This window comes from Chiloscyllium plagiosum, chromosome 10, assembly GCF_004010195.1.
Source record: "Chiloscyllium plagiosum isolate BGI_BamShark_2017 chromosome 10, ASM401019v2, whole genome shotgun sequence".
NCBI classification, from domain to species: Eukaryota; Metazoa; Chordata; class Chondrichthyes; order Orectolobiformes; family Hemiscylliidae; genus Chiloscyllium; species Chiloscyllium plagiosum.
In genome coordinates, this window is record NC_057719.1 from 36,504,186 (window position 1) to 36,528,428 (window position 24,243).

Sequence of the window (24,243 nt, forward strand, 5' to 3'; positions counted from 1 at the left end):
CTTAAAATTTTCAGAATTTTCTTTTACTCCTTCGGCCGTTAAGACAGATGCAAATATCCATTTAATATGTATTCTGCTTTTGTAGATATAGTTGAAGATCTGTCAGATGTAAAAATTGTTTAGTAAACAATCTCTATGTTATCTAACTGTAAAATGGTGTGTTAAATCTGAGCTCCCAAGTAATGTTTTGGATTTTTTGACAAATTATAAAATAGGCATATGCTAAACAAGAACAATAGTTTTTGTCTACTCCAATGTCAAAACCATCCATTAAAATACCTTATGCCCTTCATATCGTTTCCTTTTGTTCATCCTGTATGGTCGCTGGGTAGAAAATAACACCATATAGTTGCCATTGGTTTGAGCAGCAAAGACGGGTTCTTTGGGATGAACAGCCAGGCATGGAATGGTATATCTTTCCTATCGGAAAGGATGGAATTTTAAAATTCTATTACATTTTTTGTGGGTCCATAATAAAATTGAACAGTTTTAGCAGCTAAAGAAATACAACAATTTCTATTTTTTTCAGACTCTTCGTAATTTAGTCAATATTAGAGAAATGAATCTTTGGTATGTAATTGAAATCCCTTAAAAACTCTCACTAGCATTTTCCCATACTGACAAATGAGCTTAGTCTAGGCTGAAAAATTACATATGAAAATATATTTTGGCATTACATTTATCGTATCTTAAGTAATGAACTGATCCAAATTCAAAAATGTACCTTTCAGCTGTGCAAATCTGCACAAGTTATTTTGTAATGCATTATGGAAAAATCATTTTCTGTCAGTTTCAATTACTAAATACTGCAAAGATGTAATTATCATTTCACAATGCAGACAGCAAGAATGCATCATTTACTTTCAGCAATTGCCATACTTGATATGAATAATCCATGCTAAATATCGGCCCAGGTTTTGCTGGAGTTTGAAACCTCAATGTGTTGATCTTTCCTCACCCTTCAGCTTTAAAACTCTTTCTCCTGCAAGCTGCTGAAAATGTGCATTAATAATGACACAACAAGGGCAACCAAGAACCTGGAATCTTAATAAATGGCAGAAGGAACAGTTTATCTTCTTCACCAGAATTAAAGTTTGAGGAAGAAACAGAGAGACAACCGGTAGAAAAGGTGTGAATTAAGACCAAATCAGTACAAAAAGGAACAGGGAAAAAATAGATTTTGTGGAGAAGGATACTGAAAGGAAAGGAAATAAAGAAGTTCAAGTTTTACATTTTAGAATTGTCATAAATAGCAATTTTCAATCTGCATGAATGAGACTTCACAGTTTCTTTTTGGGCAGCAAGGTTTGTCTGGCGTTGCAGGAACATACATCTGGATATTAGAAAGGTGCTAACACTTTGAGGTGCAGCCTCAACCTTCTATGACAACTGTTTAATCAACAAATAATGTGCAAATGCAGCAGTTCAACAACATTCAAAGATCTTGAGGACAATCCGCCATTTTTGCAAGGCTAACAGTGCAATGACATAAACTGTAATTTGTTATGATTCATAATTCACAGGCTTGCTCTTCCCTAACACAAGTTGTGTGCCATTTATACATTAATAATAGTGAGTACATTAAATACTCTGTTATCTTGGCCAATACTTTAGGTTGTAAAGCCTTGCATTGAAAAAGAAGAATTTATGGCAGAGAAAGAGGCCACTTAGCCATCTTGTCTGTGACAAATGAAAGAGCTGCTTAACCTAGTTTCACTTTACAGACTTTGGTCTATAGACCTGCAGGTTACAGCATTTCAAGAGCATATGAAATTGTGTTAAGCAAAAAATACAATGAGGGGTTTTTGCCTTAACTACCTCTCCAGGCAGTGAGTTCCACATGTCCACTGAACTTTGGTTAAAAAAGTACTTAACTGCACCCTCCCATCCCAAACCCATCAATTCAAAAGTTTATTACTTAATCACCCCTCCTCCACCCCTCTAATTCTTCTATTAATTACTTTAAATATCTGCTTCCTGGTAAGTGACCTCTCTCTTCAGGTATCTTATGATTTGCAATAATACTTCAAATCTGATCAAAAGACTAAAAGTCAACTGGAAACATTTTACTGCAGTTCAAATAGTGGTTGCTATAATTAATTAGGCAATTAAAGCACAACAGCTTAATTGCATTGTTACATCCGACTCCACAGAACCTCTGCAGTGTGACTTCACAGAAAATGTATGACATGGATGATCTCAATACAGAAATGAAAACGCACATCTGTTAAGCTTACATGGAATATTTGATTAGATATCTTTGCAGAAGTCTTGAAATCCCAGGCAATGATTGTACGATCTGCTGAGTCTCTGCTTACAGCATCTGTGCTGGTAAGAAATTCTTTTCCACCCGGAAGAAAAAGAATGTCAAGTGTTTGCTGTATTCCAGCACTGTATTCGTTCACCACCTAGAAAAAATAATGAATACAATTTACATGGCATATCTATTTTCCTTAACCCCAAAAAGAACATTCTGGTAAAATATTACTTTTCTTTCTAGTGATCAAAAAACTAGTGATTGTAGAATGGCATGCTTTCCAAAACTGAGGATAGCTTTTCTTTCAATTTATTCATGAGATGTAGGCATTATTGGCAAAAAGCCTTTGAAAAGATGAAGTCAATGCAGCTTCTTAAAGTACAACAGTTGATGTGGTAAAGGTGCTCCCACAATGTCGTAAGGGTTGGAGTTCCAGGTCTTTGGCCCAGCAACAAGGAAGGAATTCAAATATATTTTTGACAAGGTCATGTGCTAACTAAACGTGACATTGGAGTTCCCATGTGTCGGTTGCCCTTATCCTTGATGGATAATCAAGGATGGTTGATATCATAGAAGCATGAATTTTAAAGATTGTAAGTTACAAAGTTAAATTGTAAAATCAGCCTGCAATGTTAGACAGTTTTGCATTTAATTCAATAAACACAGTTCTGCTTATTGGTTAACAGTAACACAGTTTCTTTGGTCTTTAATACTATATTGAAACAATTCGAGTGCAATGAAATCAAAATTCTGAGCCCCTTCATGTTGCATTTCACAACTCATGTTGAGTATCTTCAGTATTCAGTCCAGAATAAGGAGAATGTCACCAAAACTTCCAACTAGGTTCCAGTGGCAGTACCAACAGCCAAAAAACAGCAGAGATGGAATGCAAACTTTTCATCCTGATTTTTTTTTTAATTAATGGGCTGCACGTTGGCACAGTGGTTAGCACTGCTGCCTCACAGTGCCAGAGACCCGGGTTCAATTCCTGCCTCATTTGACTATCTGTGTGGATTTTGCACATTCTCCCCGTGTCTGCGTGGGTTTCTTCCGGGTGCTCCGGTTTCCTCCCACAATCCAAAAATGTGCAGGTTCGGTGAATTAGCCATGCTAAATTGGCTGTAGTGTTAGATGTTGGGGAGTGGGTCTGGGTGGGTGCTCTTCGGAGGGTCAGTGTGGACTTGTTGGGCCGAAGGGCCTGTTTCCACACTGTAGGTAATCTAATCCAATGGCTCTTTGGTTATTCATGATTAGCTGCTGGTTAATAGTGAGAGAATTAAAACAAATGCTGATGATTGTATCATTATACAACAAGGAAAATGTATGCATCTTCCTGACCTTTTTCCTTTTGGGTGTCTTGAGGAAAGCTGCTCAGGTAGAACTTTGTTTATCCTTGGCCCAATTGCTTAAGTCACAAAGTTAACTCTGTGGAGAAGAACCGTACATGGGAAAACCTGCGGTCAAGTTGAAGCTAACCAGTGCAGTTCAGGGAAGTCTGTTTTGAAATTGTCAGCTAATAGACAAGGTTCAGTCATTAATGACTAAGAGCATTGGAAGTTGTTTAGTTATGGAGCTGGAAAAAGCACAGTAAGTCAAGCAGCATCAGAGGAGCAGGAGAGTCAACATTTCAGATAGGAACCCTTCATCAAGACCTGCTCCACCCTATATTGACTGACTTTCCAGTATTTGCAGTCCCCAATAACTTCAAGTTATTCAGTTATGGCTTGTTGTTTTCAGATTATTACTTTTGAGCCTATCGGTTATAAGACATCAAATTTTGGACTGTGATGGGCATTCTAGATATATGACATCTTATTGATGTCCAGGTTTAGGGTGTAGGTTTGCTCTCTGAGCTGTAGGTTTGACATCCAGATGTTTCATTACCTGGCTAGGTAACATCATCAGTGGCGATCTTCAAGTGAAGCAAAGCTGTTGTCTCCTGCTTTCTATTTATATCTTTCTCCTGGATGGGGTTCCTGGGGTTTGTGGTAATGTCATTTCCTGTTCGTTTTCTGAGGGGTTGATAGATGGCATCTAGATCTATGTGCTTGTTTATGGTGTTGTGGTTGGAGTGCCAGGCCTCTAGGAATTCTCTGGCATGTCTTTGCTTAGCCTGTTCCAGGATAGATGTGTTATCCCAGTCGAAATGGTGGTTTTTTTCATCCGTGTGTAGAGCTATGAGGGAGAGGGGGTCGTGTCTTTTTGTGGCTAGCTGGTGTTCGTGTATCCTGGTGGCTAACTTTCTTCCTGTTTGTCCTACGTAGTGTTTGTGGCAGTCCTTGCATGGAATTTTATAGATGACGTTGGTTTTGTCCATGGGTTGTACTGGGTCTTTTAAGTTTGTTAGTTTTTGTTTGAGAGTGTTGGTGGGTTTGTGTGCTACTAGGATTCCGAGGGGTCTCAGTAGTCTGGCTGTCATTTCTGAAACTTCTTTGATATATGGTAAGGTGGTTAGGGTTTCTGGCTGCGTTTTGTCTGCTTGTCGACAATCTCAAGTGTAGCAAATATGATTTAAAGCCACTTTATTTTTCACCACTAATCTCAATAATAGAAGTTCATTCCTAAATGTCCTCCGCCTCCAATTACCATTCCCCATTTAATCATCCTGAGCAAATTTGCTCATTTAGGTCTGTATTAGGAGCATTGGTTCTGTGCCCAACATCAATATTTAAAGCTGGCGGAAGCTGTTCATCACATCAATCCGGATCTGAAGCCAGCTTCCAAAAGGTCAAGTGTATTTTGCTGAACTAGTGAAGCAAATTAGATATGGAATCAAATCATGAGCATGTAATTGGAAAAAAGTCAGAAAATGTTAGTTAATTCAATTTTGTCAGCTAAAATTGTACTGTGGTAATTTCATCAAAGCCATAGTCATAGATCATATGGCATTGAAACACATCCCTTGGTTCAACTACCAGGTATTCCAAACTAACTAGTCCCATTTGCCTGCATTTGAGCCATATCCCTCTGAATCCTTCCTATTCATGTACCTGTCCAAATGTCTTTCAAATGTTATGACCATATCTGCATCTAACACTTCCTTTGGCAGTTCATTCCATAAATGGACATCTCTGTGACAAAAGTTGTCCCTCGGATCCCTTTTAAATCGTTCCCCTCTCACCTTAAATCTATGCCCTCTTCTTTTGAACTCCCCTACCCTAAGGAAAACATCTTTGCTATTCAACTTATCTATATCCTTCATAGTTTTATAAACCTCTATAAGGTTTAAAACCTCAACCTCTTTCACTCCAAGAAAAACAAAGTTCGACAGCCTCTGCCTTTAACATCTTTGTAAATGCTTTCTATATTCTCCAGAACAAGTAACACCCTTGTGATTTTTTCTGTACCCTTTCCAATTTAATTACATCCTTCCTATAGCAGGACAACCAGATTATATTGCTATGCAAAAGGAATATTAAATCACATTTCATCTTAGTTGCTATAAATTACTTTACTTCAGATCAAAAGTGTGCATTACATGGTAAAGTATTACAGTACCTTACAAGTTCTTATATCCCATGCTCTCACTGTTGAGCTGAATCCTCCACTCAAGAAGATATTTTGGTTCTCAGGATTGAAAGCTAAACAAGTGACTTGACATTCATTACGAACACTGATGATTTGTTTAGCTATATTAATAAAAATGAAACTTTATTAATTGCAAATTGAAGTGTTAAAAATCCTCTATGGTTTAATGCTCCAGATGCATCAGCTGGAAAACACAAAAGTAACATAACTGGATATTCCATTTAATGCAGAGATTTAAGTACATTTGAGGCTTCACCTCAGGTTTTACAGGTGACTGCAACATAGTACAAGACTCATTAGGGTAGATGGGAATATATCTGAGGTCATTGTAAAAGTTGATTTCAACTTTTGTATACAAAATTTCCCAATTTACCTGATCTTCAGACCCAGTTTGGTAAACAGCACCACCAGGTTTCTGAACTTCCTAAGAATTACTATTTATCATAAGTAATTAGATTCTAGCTACAGGCAAACTGTTATAAATCATCAACATATAACAGAATAAACTAAAACGCTAATCCGCTTACAAACTCACACTTACACACCAAAAAATAGGGAAAAGTAGATTATAGGCTGAAGAAAACTGGGAGGCAATTCAGTGGTTCCTCTTCCTGGTTTGTTGTGATGATCCTTAGAATTCCTGGTCAGAAGTCTGCTTTTCAGTCATGTTTTTCATTCCAGAAATTGTTTTACAAGAGACACAACATAACTGGTTCACTTATAAAAGTGGTAGTGGTCCCTTATTGCAAATACTGGTAGTGGCCAGGAGGCCCAGGTTCAAGTCCCACGTGCTCCAGAGGGGTGTAATAATATCTTTGAGTTGTTGATTAGAAAAATAGGTTAAATATAAAAAGAAAGTCTCTGACTTGTCAATGAAGAGTCACAGCTTACAACAACTGGTGAAGGAAAGATTAACTAATTTTCTTCAGGTTTAAAATTGGTTTTGATTACAAAGAAGAGAAATACAACTTCTGTGCTTGTGGAGATCAAACACTTCTATCTTGTTCCCAGTCCCAAGACGTTCAGTTCCCTGAGAATCAATCACACTGTTGTTGGCAGGCTAAAAGACTTTTGTCATCGCAAAATGGGCACTGGTCCATAAAGCAATCAATCAACTTCTTGTTGCCACCCAGTTACATCTGTACACAAAATCCCTTGGGTTCACATCACAACCCAAATGTCAATTAATGCTTGTTCAAATCACTGTATACGTGATGCTTGCCTGAGTGTCTCAGCTTACTTGCTTTTCTAAACATGCAGCGATCCTTAAACACTTATTTTAAAACAGTTCTTTCTCATTTTAGTCCATGAGTTTAAAAAGCACAAAAGTAAAAACTCACTGTTTTTACACTAAGCAAAACAATTTGGGTTTGCTGCTATTTCATATTTACTTCGTATTTAACTAATCTCAACTGGGTGGCAGCAAGAGTAGAAAAGAACAGTGTTCTCAAAGTGGAGAAGGAAACTAAAATAAAATCAGCCCAACTTCTACTCTGATAGCTCATGCTGCAAATTCCAAATGTGGATTTCAGACCGCAATAGTCAAAACACAAATGTCTCCCAATACATTCTATTGTGGCTCCCATAATAGTAATTATGTGTGAAGCTTTGTGGAATTGAATTGCTTGTGATAAATTTCTAAACTCTGTATATTATCAACTGGTGTGTTCATTGAATAACACTTAAAAATACTGTCATTTCTAAAGACATCAAGGTCTTGGCTACTGGGGAACTCAGGTGGAATTTAGCATGGATATTTAAATACAAACAATTAGTCATTATACAAATTGCTTTTAATGCCACTATATACAAACTAAAGCAGTTAATATTTTGACAGAAATTTAAAAGTTGCCCGGAAAATATATAAATTGCACAGACGAAGTACTCAATGGGATTTGAAACACAACTATGCATTCACAGTGAAATATGTGAAGGAATGTAATAAGGACCTGCAGTTCTGGAAGAAAAAAATTAAATAAATTATGTAGATTCTGTTGGGATATACTAATGAGAAATTGTTGTCACTGGATAGCCTTTTTGATATAGGAAACCAGACACACTTGGCAGCCAGCATCAATCTATGCTGAAAAAAAAGTAAGAATTATAACTGCAGTTAATCACTGTCAGATGTCCATAAAGAAAAGAAGCTCACCATGTGAAGCATGCAGTACTGGAGCTGTGTCCCAGTAAGTGGCTGCATTCATACTCAAGACAAAGGGGGGGGGAAAAGTGACACCTGGATATTTTTCCAAATCTCAGGAAGAGGATTCATCAGTGATTAGAAGGAAATAGAGTAGGAAAGGAGTTTTTACATTACCTACAGTGTGGAAACAGGCCCTTCAGCCCAACCAGTCCACACTGACCCTCTGAAGAGTAATCCATCCAGACCTATTTCCCTCTGACTAATTGACCTAATACGATGGGGCAATTTGGCATAGCCAATTCACCTAACCTGCACATATTTGGACTGTGTAAAAAAATTGCCACTCATGTCTTTTTTAAATCTTTCTTCTCTCACCTTAAAAATATGCTCCCTAGTCTTGAAAAAAAATGTGGAGTTTGTGCGTTCTTCCCTTATCTATGAGGGTTTCCGCTGGTGCTCAGTTCCTGATCGTAGTCCAAAGATGTGAAGATTGGGTGGATTAGCCATGATAAGTAAGGGGTTATGAGGATAGGGTTGAGGGTGGAGTGGGATAGGGCTGGCTCGGGATAGGATGCTCTTTGGAGGTTGAGTGTAGACTCAATGGCCTCTTTCAGCACTGTAAGGATTCTATGATGTCCCTTTACTTCTATCTTATCTCTGACTGGTTTTATATAAAATGAACTGTCGAAATGGTTGGGCCAAATGCTACAATCAGTAGTGAGCAAGATTTTCACTTACACAGTGAAGGATTACATCACATTTGCAACGACCATACGAGACTTACAATGCAGTATCCATGCGCTAGCCTATTCAACAATGTTGAACAATGTCACAGTCTGCACTCCAGCACCATTTCATGATATTCAGAATCTGCCACCATTGTAACAAGAAATGTTCATTAAATTTATGAACTTAGCAACTCACACAGTTGGGTTCAATTTGAATACCATTACCTAAGCCCAAAAAAGATAGTGCTGCCATGGGATCCTCTGTAGGTCCAGCTCTTACAAATATCTCTGTGGGATACTATGAGAGACATGTCTTTGATGGAATGACACCAAGCCTCTTACACCTTACATATTTCAGATATGCAAATGGGATGAATCTATGGCTGGATATAATGATGACCTTACATGTTTTAAGATTCTCCACCCTGCACTCAAATTTACTTTACAAATGCAACAATCAAATTAGCTTCCTTTCCTTAATAGTCCAGCTGAGAAATCAGAAGGGTGGTTTTCTACTGCAATTTGCTAAAAACATACCTTCATTAGTCAGTGCACACATTGGGGACTCCAGTAGTTCCATATTATAAGACCGACCTTGTAACTAAGGTCCCAGCTTTGTTTTCAAAGAGCAAGCATAATTGTGAAAAATGACACATCAAACCCATCTTGTGGGATACCGACTACCCTGATCACATCATTTATCGCTGTGCAAACTCATGAATCGCTGCAAAGCAGTTACTTTTGTTCTTGAAAAGTGTCCAGCCAACTTCACATTACCCTCAAAGGCAAGGTATCTTAAAGTTTTGAGCAATAGGGGAAACCAGCTGCTTTGTCTGATGGTGTAATAACTAACAAGCCAAAAAATGTCAAGCCAAAAAGATGGCCTGCTAAAATGATAATATAGTTTATGAATTTTAATGCCAGTGCAATGCCATATGTGTAGGCCATACATCAAAGTGGATCCTCTCAAATAGCATGCTCCTTCAGTTGTTCATAACAAGCAAGATATTGACTGTACCAAACCAAACTTGGTCTTGTAATTTTTGCAACATAGTATTCAACATTAGGTGCAAATCCATAAAGGACAATATTTTCTGAATAATCCAGAGGATGCAAAGTAGTATGCTGACAACCAATTTAGGATTGTCAATTGGGCACATTGGGTGACGCAGATATGTGTGTGCTGGAAGCTACATACACAAGGTTCTGTTCTTTGCAGACACAACAAACACGTACACACACTGTATGTAATTGAATGCAACAAAATAAGTCACAGCTGTTCCCTGGTTTAAATCTCAGGGCAGTGTTTTGACCAATCAAGATAACTGGTTTAAAATTTAAACAAAGCTTAGCAGTTAACTATCAGTCATTCTCTAAGGCTATGCCTCTACCAATCAGAATAAACTTTGCAACCATCAGCAGCCTCCTCTGATTCAGTATAATTATTCATTTGTCTCTTAAGGTAATATCCTCGTGAATTCTCCTGTTGATTGCAAGATGAAAAGTTTTGTCAAAATGTGTCTTTCTCTCAACAAGGCTCATGTTCAGCACTACCAAATGACTAGGATTGTTGTAGTCCATGTTGGGACTAACAACATAAGCAAAGCTACGGTGGAGGATGTGTTTGGGGATTATCAAGCACTAGGAAGGAAATTGAAGTACAAGTCCTCAAGGGTCATAATCTCCGGATTACTGCCCGAGCCACGTGCCAATTGGCAGAGGGATAAGAAAGTTAGGGAAGTAAACACGTGGCCAAGGGATTGGTGTGGGCAAGAGGAATTCCGTTTCATGGGGCATTGTCATCAGTTTTGGAACTGGGGGGATCTGTACCGTTGGAACAGTCTCCACCTGAACTGATCTGGAACCAGTGTTCTAGTGAAAAGGATAAATAGGGTGGTCATTGGTATGAATAGTAATAATATAGAATGTAACATAAACCAATGCAGCAACTGTCTACCAAATGAAAGTATTTCTTCCACTGATGGTTAAAAACAACTACTCTGACACTCCCAGTCTAATTTTCTTTTGTATACAAGCCTAGAAAGCAAGGATTGACTACTACTATTCAGTCATGGAGGCAACACAGCCGTCCTGATCCTGTCCCCTCATCTGGATAAGAACACTTTCTAGTTGGCAAGAATTATTGTACAGGAATCAGCATAGGTAGACGTGACTTCCAACTTGCATTGTTTAATTGTGCTGGGACTTTTTATTTTCAGATTAGAAGAGAACCAAACTACATTTTTTTGAAATACAGAAATTAAACATGGCATGAAAACTCCCAAACACTCTGCTGAACAAAAGGATTTGTGGAAGGTCTCACTCTAAAATTCAGGGAACTTGCAACATAGGATCTTGAGTTTATCCTAATATAAGCAATTCCAATTTAGCCAGCAAGTGAATCAGGAAACACCAAGTTTGATTCTACCCTCCTCAGGAACAGTTAGCTGTTGTGACAGAAATTAATTAGATATAATGAGAAACAGAACATTATTTTTAATGGCTTTCTTGATTTTAATTTGCCACAAAGCAGCAAAATAAATTTCTATTTGAATGACACTTATCTCCATGCCATATAGTTTAGCGATGATCATGGCATCCAAATAAGATCACGTACGGTACTTAATCAAGACTTTTCCACACTTCAGTCCTTCTTGTAATTTCTGTTTTAAGTACTATCATCATTGGCTTAAACTCACTGCCTGATGCTGCTCCTTAAAATAACCACACTTCGACAAGAATGAGCCTGACTAATGATCTCAAGTCAAGTTGTGGTAAAATAAATGAGAATCAACAAAGGTAATGAAAAGGCATTTTACAAGTCAGCTGTGCAACTGGCCCATACCTTCAAACTATAATGTATTTTCTTATCAATAAAAAAATGCCATAAACTCATAATGAGCTAACAAAAATACATTTCTTTCAAAAGGATGCAGTGTAGAGTGTAGATAAAGTCTGCATATTAAAATAACCAAAATTAAAATGAAATATTGTACATTATATTAACAAAATGCAATGCATTACACTGTAAAGTTAACCCCATGATTTAAGAATGGAGGATGAAGGAGAATAGAGACCCCTAGACCTGTTAGTTTGTCATCAGTGATCAGGGGAATGATAGAAACTATTACAAAAGATGTGACAACTGAATACTTAGAAAATAATGGCAAAATTGAGCAAGTTGCAAGGGACAAACCAGCTGAAGGTTTCTCAGAATGCTACCTGTGGCACAGTGTGATGAAGGTTCATAATATATTATTTTTTGGAAACTTGGGTTCTTAAGTCGAGGTAAATTCGTTTTTGATTTTTAGTTCTGTGAATGTGATTTTTTAAAAAAGGAATCAGAAATGTTTTTGTAAACATTGAGTCAAAACAGTATTTCCAAGAAATCATGCAAGTTATGTGAAGTAACTACACAAACTACCTGGTGAGACAACTGCTGAGTTTGCCACGGTGAACCTTTACGATCCAGAGAAAGAGTGGCCAGAAGAAGATTCCCATCAGAAGAAAATGTCCCTACCAGATGTGTAGCTCAGCATTCTCAATGCAGTCTAAGAAATTCATTCAGAGAAGTTGGTAAGCTAGCCTGTGTCTGTATGTCCCAAGAAAGGAGAGAATGACATCTGGTACATGTACAGAAAATAATTGATAACTCGTCCATTAAGGTTGCATGTTTGTAGAAGACACCACTGGAAGAAAAAGAATAGAATCTTTGTTTTTGCTGTTTACAAGATGATCTTTCCAAACTGACTAATATATAGCTTTTTTAAAAAAAGACATTTTGTATTATAAACTTATGCTCTTTTCTTTGGTGTTAAAGCTGGGCACCTCTGTGTTGAAGCCTTCAATATGTTAATAGGAAATGACTGTGTAGATAAAGATAAACTATTTCCACTGGCTGGGTCCTCTGAAACCATGAATAATCAGAGAATTAGAGCTAGATTGTTCAGTGAGATGTTAGGAAGTACCTTTACATACAAAGGGTGTTAGATGTATTCCACAACTCTCTTCCACAAATGGCAATAGATGCTGGATCAATTGTTAATTTTAAATCAGTGAGATAAATTTTTATTAAGCAGAGGTATTACGAAATATGTGTCAAGGTATATGGAGTTAAGCTACAGGTCAGCTATGATCCCATTGAATGGTGGGACAGGGTGGAGAGGCTGAATGGCCTCTACTCTTGTTTCTATGGTCTTCAGTATACTGGCAACTTCACGTAAATACGTTCAGTGGCTGACCTCCATAATAAACAAACTGCAAAAGTACTGTCTTGTCCAATATTACCATCAGCTGGGACCATCACAATAAATCAAAGGAGAACGAAAGGGTGTATTTTGGGAGGTCTAGTGAGGGAAGGATTATTACAACAAATAGAAGGTTCCTAGGGAATACTGAGGAACACAGGAACCTTCATGTACAAGCTCACAGAATTACAGTGCGCAAACAGGCCTTTTGGCCCATCGAGTACACACCAACTCTCTGAAAAGCACCCGACCCAGACTCAACCTCCCACCCTATCCCTGTAACCCTGCATTTCCCATGGTTAATCCATCTGGCCTATACGTCCCTGGACACTGTAGGCAATTTAGCATGGCCAGTCCATCTAACCTTTGGACTTTGGACGTAGATCCCTGAAGATGTCAGCACAGGTAAACAAGGTAGTGAAGAAGGCATATCAGATTCTTGTTGTGCAGCCTGCAACATATTATCAATAAGGATGAGCATTTCACCAAGACCTTCCCTATGTCTCCACTTCTCACCTTAAAACAACTACTGAACCTTAAACAGATGATCATTCACAGCAAATTGCCCAGCCTTCAAGACAAGATTGACCACAACACCATACAACCCTGTCACGTCAGCCACTGCAAGACGTGTCAGTGTGTCCACACAGATACCACCATTATCCGTGGGGACACCACCCGCTGTGTGTGCAGCACGTATTCATGTGACTCGCCCAATATTGTCTATCTCATAGGCTGTAGGTAAGGATGACCTGAGGCAAGGTTGCTGTTTCTACCATCCTTTCCCTCCAGATTCCCATTACCTGCTCTGGGCGAAGAGAAACTTTTCCTCTTATCTCCACTAAACTTCCTGACCCTTGCCTTAAATCTATGTTACCTTGTCATTGATCACTCCTCCAAGGAGACAAGTTTCTTCCCATCTAAAATGTCTATGCACCTCATAATCTTATATACCTCAATCAAGTTCCCATTCAGTCTTCTCTGCTCCAAGGAAAACAATCCCAATCTATCCAATCTCTCTTTAAAACTCTCCAGCCCAGGCTGCATCTTGGTAAATCTGTACCTTCTCCAGTATAATCATATCCCTCCTTCAATGTGGATTCTAGAACTGCACACAATACTCTAGCTGTGGCCTAACCAACATCTTATACAGTTCCAGCATCTTCTCCCTGCACTTTTAAACTCCTAATAAAGGCTAATAAAGGCAAGTATTCCACAAGCCTTCTTAATTACTTTATCTATCTGTCCTGCAACCCTGGTCATGTACACCAAGGTCCCTCTGATTCCTCAGTGCTTCCCAGGATGCTCATGTTTATCATGCAGTTCCTCGCCTTGCGTATCCCACCCAAGTGCATCATCTCAAACTTATCCGGATTAAGTTCCATTTGCCACCAATAAGCCCATCTGATCAGGCTGTTTATATCGTCCTGTAATCTAAGGCTATTCTCCTCCGCACCAATCTGCATATCATCCTCAAAGTTACTAATTAACCCTGCTACATTCAAGTCTAAATCATTTATATATATAGTCTGTTCTGATATAACGCGATAGTTTCGTTTCCGTCCAATCCAACGTTCTAAGAAAATCACGTAATGGCTGCACCATTTAAACCAATGGGACTAGAATCACGTTTTAGCCAATACAGGCAAGGAAAGTTCATGTTCAACAAATAATGGCCTAAATTCTTCAATTGCATCATAGCCAATTCGTGTTGAAGAAATGTGCATTATAGCAGAACCAACTGTACCATAAACTGCAAGAGCCCAACATTACTACCAGTGGAACTCCACTGGAGACAGGCTTCCAGTTAAAAAAAACACCCCTCAACAATTACCCTCTGTTTCCCACAACTCAGTCAGTTCTGTATCCAACTTGCCAAAATTTCCTGGATCACTCCTTTACCTTCCCAAGTACCCAAAAAAAGTTGTGTAAAGCTGCCCATAATAAAGAGACCTGATAAGAATAAAGTTAAAAATCACACAACACCAGGTATAGTCCAACAGGTTTATTTGGTAGCACTAGCTTTCGGAGCGCTGCTCCGTCATTCACCTGATAAAGGAGCAGCGCTTGGAAAGCTAGTGCTTTCAAATAAACCTGTTGGACTATAACCTGGCGTTGTGTGATGTTTAACTTTGTACATCCCAATCCAACACCCACATCTCCAAATCATGATAAGAATAAAAATCTTTAATTACTAAACTCTTGGGTCTTCGGGTAAATGAAAGCTCATACCATCATTACATGTAAACTACATAAAGACTACATCTCCATTGTATATGATAGCAGAAACAGCCCTGTGAATTGGAGAAGGAAATCTAAGGAGAGAGATCTTTACAAGAAATTACTCAATTGATCCTTTCACACCAAAACCAAGAAAATATCCAGTGATTAAACCTGTGGGCAGATATGGTTTTCAACCATAATTACATTTTTAGTATTTCACAGCTAAAGCATGCAAAGCTTAAGACACAACCATGAAAACCAGAAATTTCAAACTTGAAAGAACAATAGAATTGGATAGAAAAACATGTACGGATGGATTTATACCACATCCTTCACTATCTTAATTTTTTTCACGTAGGGGGTTACATCTAAGATTAACATCTGAAAATTAAAACAAAAATCATAACAGCACTATACCTGTTTCAATATCTGTCAGATGAATCATAGAATCAAATCCACCACTGAGGACATTTCTTCCACAGAAAGACCACTGAGCATCACGAACTGCCTCAGAATGGCACAGGTAAGTCATCAGGCATCTTCCTGTTTCAACTGCATCCCATATCTATTGGAAGGTCAAACAATAGAAATGTAGTTTTAAAATTGAATTTGCATTCACTTAGTCAACTTCAAACCTACTACTTCATGAAATGAAAAAAGAAATGAAACAAAACAGACCACACTAGGCACCAGAATTGACAGAAGCAAATGCAAGTCCTGTCAACTCTTAGAAATCTGTCTTATTTATATCTAGGGACATAAATCTATGAATATGTTTTGTGTCAAAATTAGGAGAGTTATTCTACACACTCATCAAACAACAACCTGACATAGTCACAATCACAGAATCATACCTTACACCGATGTCGCAGATACCGGCATCATCCCTGACTATGTGGTGTCCCACTGGCAGGACATATCCATAGAATAGTAGCATACACTCAAGAGAGAGTTGCCTTTGGAGTCTTCCACAATAACTATAGACTCTACAAACTCACAGCATTAAGTCAAACATGGCAAACAAATCTCCTTCTAATTACTACTGAACAAACCTCCTTGTCCTCAAGCTGATGAATATTGTTAAATGTCACTTGAAATAAAAACTAAGGGTGGCAAGGGTCCAGAATACTCTGGGTGGGAGACTTCAACATCATTATCAACAGTGGCTCAGTTGCACCATTACTGAACAGGCTGGCTGACCTCGAAAGAACATAACTGCAAGACTGGATCGATGGCAGGTGTGAAATACAATGAGAGAAATAAACCCCACTTGCCAGTATCTTCATCAATATTTCACAGATGTAACTGCCCAAAATAGAATGGGTAGATACTGCTATTGGAAATAAAGTTTTCTTCATAATAATGTAACTCTCCATCATCTTGTTTGGCACTAGCTGCATAGTGAATGGGGTAGAGATCCTACAGATCTGACAACTCAGACTGGGTATCCATGAGGCACTGTGGACAAGGAGCAGCAGCAGAGTTGGATTCACCTACAATCTCTAACTTCATGGCTTGACATATGGCCACTTTACCATTACCATCAAGTCAGGGGTTCAACTCAGGCTCAATGAAGAGTGTCAGAGGGCATGCCAGCCGCAGTAGTACCGGGCACAACTAAAGATGGGGCATCATTTAGTGAAGCACACAGGGTTCTTGCATGATGAACTGTGGAAGCAGCTTGTGACAGATGGAGCTAAGCCCTCCCACAAACAGCAGAATAGATCAGAGTTCTGCAGTCCTGCCACATCCAATCTTAAATAGTGATGGATGATTATACAAAAGGAGAAGAAATCCACCTGTATTCCTGTTCTTAATGATGTGTAAGTCCAGCATGTCAATGCACAAGGTAAGGCTGAAGCATTTGCAACCATCTTCATCTACAAGTGCCGAAGGATGATTTACTTCAGCTTCTTGCTAAGGTTCCCAGCTTCACACATGGCAGTTTTCAATCACTCAATTCACATGGTATAATGAAGGCACTAGATACTACAAACATTATGGGCCTTGACAACATTCTGGCAATGGTACTGAACACCTGTGCTCTAGAACTAGCTATGTCACTAGCCAAGCTGTTCAATACAACTACAATACTGCCAAACGTCCAACAATGTGGACAATTATCTCAGCATACCCTCTCCACAAAGAGAAGTCAAATCCAATCCAACCAATTACTATCATATCAGTGTATTTATGATTATCAGCAAAATGATGGGTAAGGGTCATTGACAGAAATATGAAGCAACAGCTCCTTAGCAGTAACCTGCCCACTGACACTCAAATTGCATTACTGACCTTATTACCCCCTGACCTTATTACAGCCTTGGTTCAAACTAGATCAAACGAGTGTAACTCCAGAGGTGAAATGAAAATTCCTGTCTTCCATGTCATGCAGGAGTTCAGAGTATAGCATCACAGAACCCTAACAAGACTGGAGTCAATGGCAATCAGGGAAAACCTCTCCACTGGCTGGAGTCATACCTAGTAAAAAGGAAATGGTTTCATTTGCTGGGATTCAATCACCAACAGTTGCAATTTGTCATTGCGGAACCTCCCGAGGGTAGAATCCCAGGGGATGCTAGTTATTGAGGAGAGGTGATGCCTTGAAGGATTTATACTAGGCTATTAATCTGGAGATTCAAAATGTTCTGGTGACCTGGGTTCAAATCCCATTGCAGCAGATGGTGGAATTTGAATTCAACAAAAAGAAGTCTGAAATTAAGAGTCTAATGACCACCCTGAATTCTATTGTCGACCCCATCAGGTTCACTAATGTCTTTTGCAAATCCCAACCTGGTCTAGCCTACATATGACTTTAGATCCACTGCCATGTGGTTGATTCTTAGAAAGGCAATAAATGCTGGCCTAGGCAGCAAAACCCTCATCCCATGAATAAAAAAAAGGAACTGTATACCATTTGTAAAGTGCAATCAGCAATTCACCCAAGCTCATTTAAGCATACAAATTAGGAGCAGAAGTGGCTCATTCACACCTTCAAGCTCCATAAGATGACAGCTGACCTTTTTATGTTCCAATTTCCACATTCCCATTCACTCTGGATAACCTTTTGATTACCTTGCTTAAGAAGTATCTGGCAATCTCATCATTAAAAATGTTCAGTGGCCAATATTTGGGTGGCACGGTAGCACAGTGGTTAGCACTGCTGCCTCACAGCGCCAGAGACCTGGTTTCAATTCCCGCCTCAGGCGACTGACTGTGTGGAGTTTGCACGTTCTCCCCGTGTCTGCGTGGGTTTCCTCTGGGTGCTCCGGTTTCCTCCCACAGTCCAAAGATGTGCAGGTAAGGTGAATTGGCCATGCTAAATTGCCCGTAGTGTTAGATAAGGGTTAAATGTAGGAGTTTGGGTGGGTTGCACTTCGGCGGGTCGGTGTGGACTTGTTGGGCCGAAGGGCCTGTTTCCACACTGTAATGTAACCTAATCTAATGTAACCTAACCTAATCTAATATATACCGTATTGAGGCAGAGTTCCAAAGTCACACAATACTCAGACAGAAATCTCCATCACCTGTCTTAAAAAGGTAGCCCTAATTTTAGTTCGAAATCTGTCTCAAAATGGAACATCCTTTCCACATTCACCTTGTCAAAAAAATTCAGGATCTTACAATCATCGACTCACTTCCTGCTTTTTGAAATAAGCACAGCCTGTCCAATTATTCTTCACTGGATAACCAGGCACAATGGATGAGAATGTCACTGGATGAGAAATCCAAAAGCCCAAACTCTTGTTCTGGGGATGTAGGATTGAATTCCACTAGGACAGATTGAGAAATATGAATTCAATAAACATCTGCAGTTAATTGCAAGCCTTATTGACTCCAGTTGACTGTTGTAAAAATCCAATTGGTTCATTAATGTCCTTTAGAGAAGGGATTCCACTATCCTTACCCACTCTGGCCTACTCATGACTCCAATGTGGTTGGCTCATAACTGCTCTCCGGGCAGTTAGAAATAGGTGAATAAATGTTGGTATAGCTGACAATGCCCGTATCCCATGAACAAATAAAAAGAAAACCTGCACAAAGTATAAATCAAGTAAATGACCTCTGAAATGCCTCCAACATACTTACATTCCTTCTTAAATAAGACCAAACTGCACACAGTATTAGAGATGTGATCTTACCAATGCCGTGTATAACTGAAGTTCAATTCTTCTCATAACAATGGATAACATTCCATTAGACTTTTTAATTACTTGTTGTACCTGCATACTATTTTTTTCTTTCTTATACATGAGCTAATCTAGGTCTCTGCATCTCAGAACTCTGCAATAATTCTCCATTTAATTAATGCTCTGCTTTTTTATTCTTCCTGTCAAAGTACAACTTGATATTTTTCCACATGATACTCCATCTGCCAGATTTTTGCCCACTCACTTAACATTGGTCTGCATCCTTGTTATGTAATCTTCACAACATGCGTTTCGACCTACCATTGTGTCATCTGCAAATTTAGCCAGGATGCCTCTGATCCCATAGTCTAATTCATGATTATAAATCGTAAAACATTGAGGGACCAGCATTGATTCCTATGGGTCACCACATGCCATATCCTACAAATCTGAAAAAGACCCCATTAATGCAAACTCTGTTTTCTGCTAGCCAGCTAATATTCTCTGAAACAAGTATATTATCCCAAACATAACAAGCTCCTAATTAGAGTAATAACCTTTCATATGTAGTCTTGATGTAAGTTTGCTCGATGAGCTGGAAGATTCATTTTCAGACGTTTTGTCACCATACTAGGTAACATTATCAGTGAGCCTCCAGTGAAGCACTGGTGGCATGGCCTGCTTTCTATTTATGTGTTTAGGTTTCCTTGGGTTGGTGATGTCATTTCCTGTTCTTTTTCTCAGGGGTGGTAAGTGGGATCCAAGTTAATGTGTTGTTGATAGAGTTCTGGTTGAAGTGCCATGCTTCTTGGAATTCTCGTGCGTATTTCTGTTTGACTTGTCCTAGAGTTGATGTGTTGTCCCAGTCGAAGTTTGTGTCCTTCCTCATCTGTATGTAAAGATACTAGTGAGAGGGGGTCATGTTGTTTTGTGGCAAGTTGATGTTCATGTATCCTGGTGGCTAGTTTTCTGCCTGTTTGTCCAATGTAGTGTTTGTTACAGCTCTTGCAATGTATTTTGTAAATGACATTAGTTTGCTTGTTGTCTGTATACATTATCTGGGCATACTATAGGTGGTTGAGACTGGATGGGATGGTCTTTGGAGGGTTGGTACAGATTCGATGGACTGAACAGGCTCTTTCTGGAATGTAGAGATTCTACGCAAACCTGCTTAAATAGCCTCATCTTCTCTGAATAGGGACATAATTTTCTCAGTAATCAGTCCATGGTAAGGACATGGGCAATATTGAAGTATTTAGAGAAATGTAAAAGAAAGTTCATGGAAAGTGTTTCACTTGTTAAGGCAGTTATAACACAGAATTTGAGAAGTCTTTGCCATGCACAGCATATAAGTTGGAATTTCAATGACACATTAAGATCTATAGAACAAAGCACAGCCTCAATATAATGTGGTAACTGTGAGCACTCAAGCTCAATGCTATGCTGTAACTATGAGCTGGATACGAACCATTTTCATTGAAACATAACACTGAAACTTTACCTGTTTCTCTATCCATAGATGCTGCCAAGCCTGCTGATTTTCTCCAACACTGTTAACATTTTAGTTGTATTTTTTGCCCAAATTGTAAAATCAACAGTAAACTGTGGTCAAGCCCCAAACCTTGCACATTAAATGTGACCAAGACAAATCCCATAGATTTGCTAGCAATCAAACCCGATGTCAGTAATGACTAAGAGTCACAAAGTTGCACTGACACTTAGATGCTCCTTCAGATGTATTTCACTCTTGTAGCAGATTTTTAATTCCCACTAATGTCACTCTAACTTGGAATGCCTGACCATCTTTCACCTCCCAAGGTTCACTCTTGTTTTCCAAATGGTATTCCCACACAAACTGTACGCGTAACTTGAGGATCCTTCTCATCTCCTTCTGGTCTCTGCATACATCAGTATTTACTGTGGAAAAGAATATGGAAGATATAGACTGTAGGGAAATAGATTCATGTCTCACAAACTTGACTGAGTTTTTTGAAGAAGTAACAAAGAAGATTGATGACAGCAGAGCATAGATGTGACCTATATGGACATTAGTAAAACATTCGACAAGGTTCCCCATGGGAGACTGATTAGCAAGGTTAGATCTCATGGAATGCAGGGAGAACTAGGCATTTGGATACAGGACTTGCTCAAAGGTAGAAGACAGAGGGTGGTGGTGGAGGTTGTTTTTCAGACTGGAAGTCTGTCACCAGTGGAGTGCCACAAGGATCGGTGCTGGGTCCTCTACTTTTTGTCATTTACAGAAATGATTTGGATGCGAGCATAAGAGGTACAGTTAGTAAGTTTGCAGATGACACCAAAATTGGAGGTGTAGTGGACAGCGAAGAAAGTTACTCAGATTACAAAAAGGATCTGGACCAGATGGGTCAATGGGCAGAGAAGTGGCAGATGGAGTTTAATTCAGATAAATGCAAGATGCTGCATTTTGGGAAAGCAAATCTTAGCAGGACTTATACACTTAATGATAAGGTCCTAGGGAGTGTTGCTGAACAAAGAGACCTTGGAGTGCAGGTTCATTGCTCCTTGAAAGTGGAGTCGCAGGAAGATAGTATAGTGAAGAAGGCGTTTGGTATGCTTTCCTTTATTGGTCAGAGTATTGAGTATAGGAGTTGTGAGGTCATGTTGCGGCTGTACAGGACATTCGTCAGGCCACTATTGGAACATTGTGTACAATTCTGGTCTCCTTCCAGAAAGATGTTGTGAAACTTGAAAAGGTTCAGAAAAGATTTCCAAGGATGTTGCCAGGATTGGAGGATCTGAGCTACAGGGAGAGGCTGAATAGCCTGGGACTGTTTTCCCTGGAGCGTCGGAGGCTGAGGGGTGACCTTATGGAGATTTACAAAATTCTGAGGGGCATGGATAGGATAAATAGACAAAATCTTTTCCCTAGGGTCGGGGAGTCCAGAACTAGAGGGCATAGGTTTAGGGTGAGAGGAAAAAGATATAAAAGAGACCTAAGGGGCAACATTTTCACGTAGAGGGTGGTAAATGTATGGAATGAGCTGCCAGAGGATGTGGTGGAGGCTAGTACAATTGCAACCTTTAAGAGGCATTTGGATGGGTATATGAATAGGAAGGGTTTGGAGGGATATGGGCCGGGTGCTGGTAGGTGGGACTAGATTGGGTTGGGATATCTGGTCCGCATGGATGGGTTGGACTGAAGGGTCTGTTTTCATGCTGTACATCTCTATGACATGGAGCTGGCTACAGCACTAACTCACTCTCTCGAACCACTTCCTCAGTTAGTATGGCACTGTTATCTCTTGGTGGTCTCAATTCACTCTCAGGCATTTTTATCTTTCCTCCTGGGCCCTGTAATCTTTGATTGTTCCTGAGGGTGGAACTTTCCCAACATTAGAACAAAGTTGGGAGAATAAGGCGAGATTTAAAAAATGAGAACCTTGATACTGAGAAAACAAAAGTATGATTTTTCCCTTAGGTTTTCAATAGTTAGGTAGGAATCTCACTAGTAAGTGGTGAGAGTTGACTTTGCATGCATTAGCATCTCATTATTAGCTAATCTTGCCTCATTTTATGCCAGTTGTTATTTTCCCAGGTAGTGGTGAGAAACTAAGCGGAGCCAATTCTCATTGTGAAAGTTACTTTGTGACTGCAGCTTGCTGGTATTTTCTTCAGACATTCTTTAGGGCCTGCCTTCCCCATCATCTCTGGGCGCCTTCCCCATCATCTCTGGGCATACTCCAAGGGCAGGAACTACCTACACTCCTTGTACATGGAATCTGTCATCAGCAAATCACCAGTCTCAACACATCACCATGGCACATGTTGGACGCACTTATAATCCAGTTCAGCACTTCACAACTACAATTTGAAGCAAAGCAACACCTTACAATATGATTTTGCTTTGTGCACAGCGACAGCCGAAACGTCGATTCTCTTGCTCCTTTGATGCTGCCTGACCTGCTGCGCTTTTCCAGCAACACATTTTTAAGCTCCTTATGTATGTGATCTGCCTGTATTGCTCATAAGATAAAGCTTTTCACTGTGCCTCGGTACACTTGACAATAAATTCAATTCAATTCAATTCAGGTTGTATCACAGGTCTCTTGGCTTACTTTTGAGAAAGTTTATAGCCTTAAATGTTGTCCTTAAACATTTAGACTAAAATGTAATTTTAAATTATAGAACACATTTGCGGCATACTAGAAAATGGTATGGCAGGGAAAATAAGATAAATAAGAACATTTGCCTTAACATCAGCAAATCTGTATAAACAAGACACCGAGTGATAACATTCACGGCTGTTCCTTTGTGAAATTAATAAACAATGTTTAATTCTGATCTCGGAACGAAATCAGTATCAAATTAACTTCTCTCCCGAATTATTGTCCTTCGTTATTATTTGTCTAGTTCGAACATGCAGTGCTTTCATTAACTTTTGTGTTTGTGACAGCAATGCCTTTGTAAACCTGTGTATAAAAATAGTTTGTTTTTGATAGTAGGACAGAGTAGCTGGCCAGGGCTCTTGAAAGAAGAGTGATTTCTCTCTCCTAGATTATTAGAATCCAGTTAGCCTGACTTATAAGTGTCAGTGCTATGTTGTAACAGTAATGTTATTAATGATGGGGATAATTGAAATTAAACTAAACTGTCTGTAAGAATTCTTTTAATTCCAGACTTCCAAAGAGTACAATCTCCGTACGAACCGAGAGAGGCTTACAGGTCTGACTTCACAAGGGATTCTCTGGGCCATCTCATATCTGTACGTTAACAATTTGGTGCTGCGAGCAGGGTTCCAACAAGGGCAACGCTTGAGTGAAACTGGAAAAGAGGAGCTTCACCTACAGGTCAGACCCAAGACTAATGTGCCCACAAGGTAAGATTATACCTTGATTACTCTCAGTCTGTATCGTGTGTGGCTTCCCCCATTTCACTCTCATAGTACCCTGACGGAACCCTTTATGAGATTGTTTAAATAGGTACTAAAAACAGAAACTGTCAGGGTTTT

The 24,243-nt window shown here is 39.2% G+C and overlaps 1 protein-coding gene across 1 annotated transcript in view; it reads right to left on the reverse strand.

Moving 5' to 3' along the window:
- The window catches only part of wdr25 (WD repeat domain 25), a 113,782-nt gene that overhangs the window by 12,892 nt on the left and 76,647 nt on the right, over positions 1-24,243 (reverse strand). Inside the window, exons 3-6 of the mRNA XM_043697404.1 lie at positions 15,544-15,691; positions 5,756-5,886; positions 2,238-2,408; positions 280-420 (exon numbers count right to left, since the gene is read on the reverse strand). Of these exons, the coding sequence (XP_043553339.1) occupies positions 280-420; positions 2,238-2,408; positions 5,756-5,886; positions 15,544-15,691 (591 nt within the window). The remainder of the gene's footprint in view (positions 1-279; positions 421-2,237; positions 2,409-5,755; positions 5,887-15,543; positions 15,692-24,243) is intronic.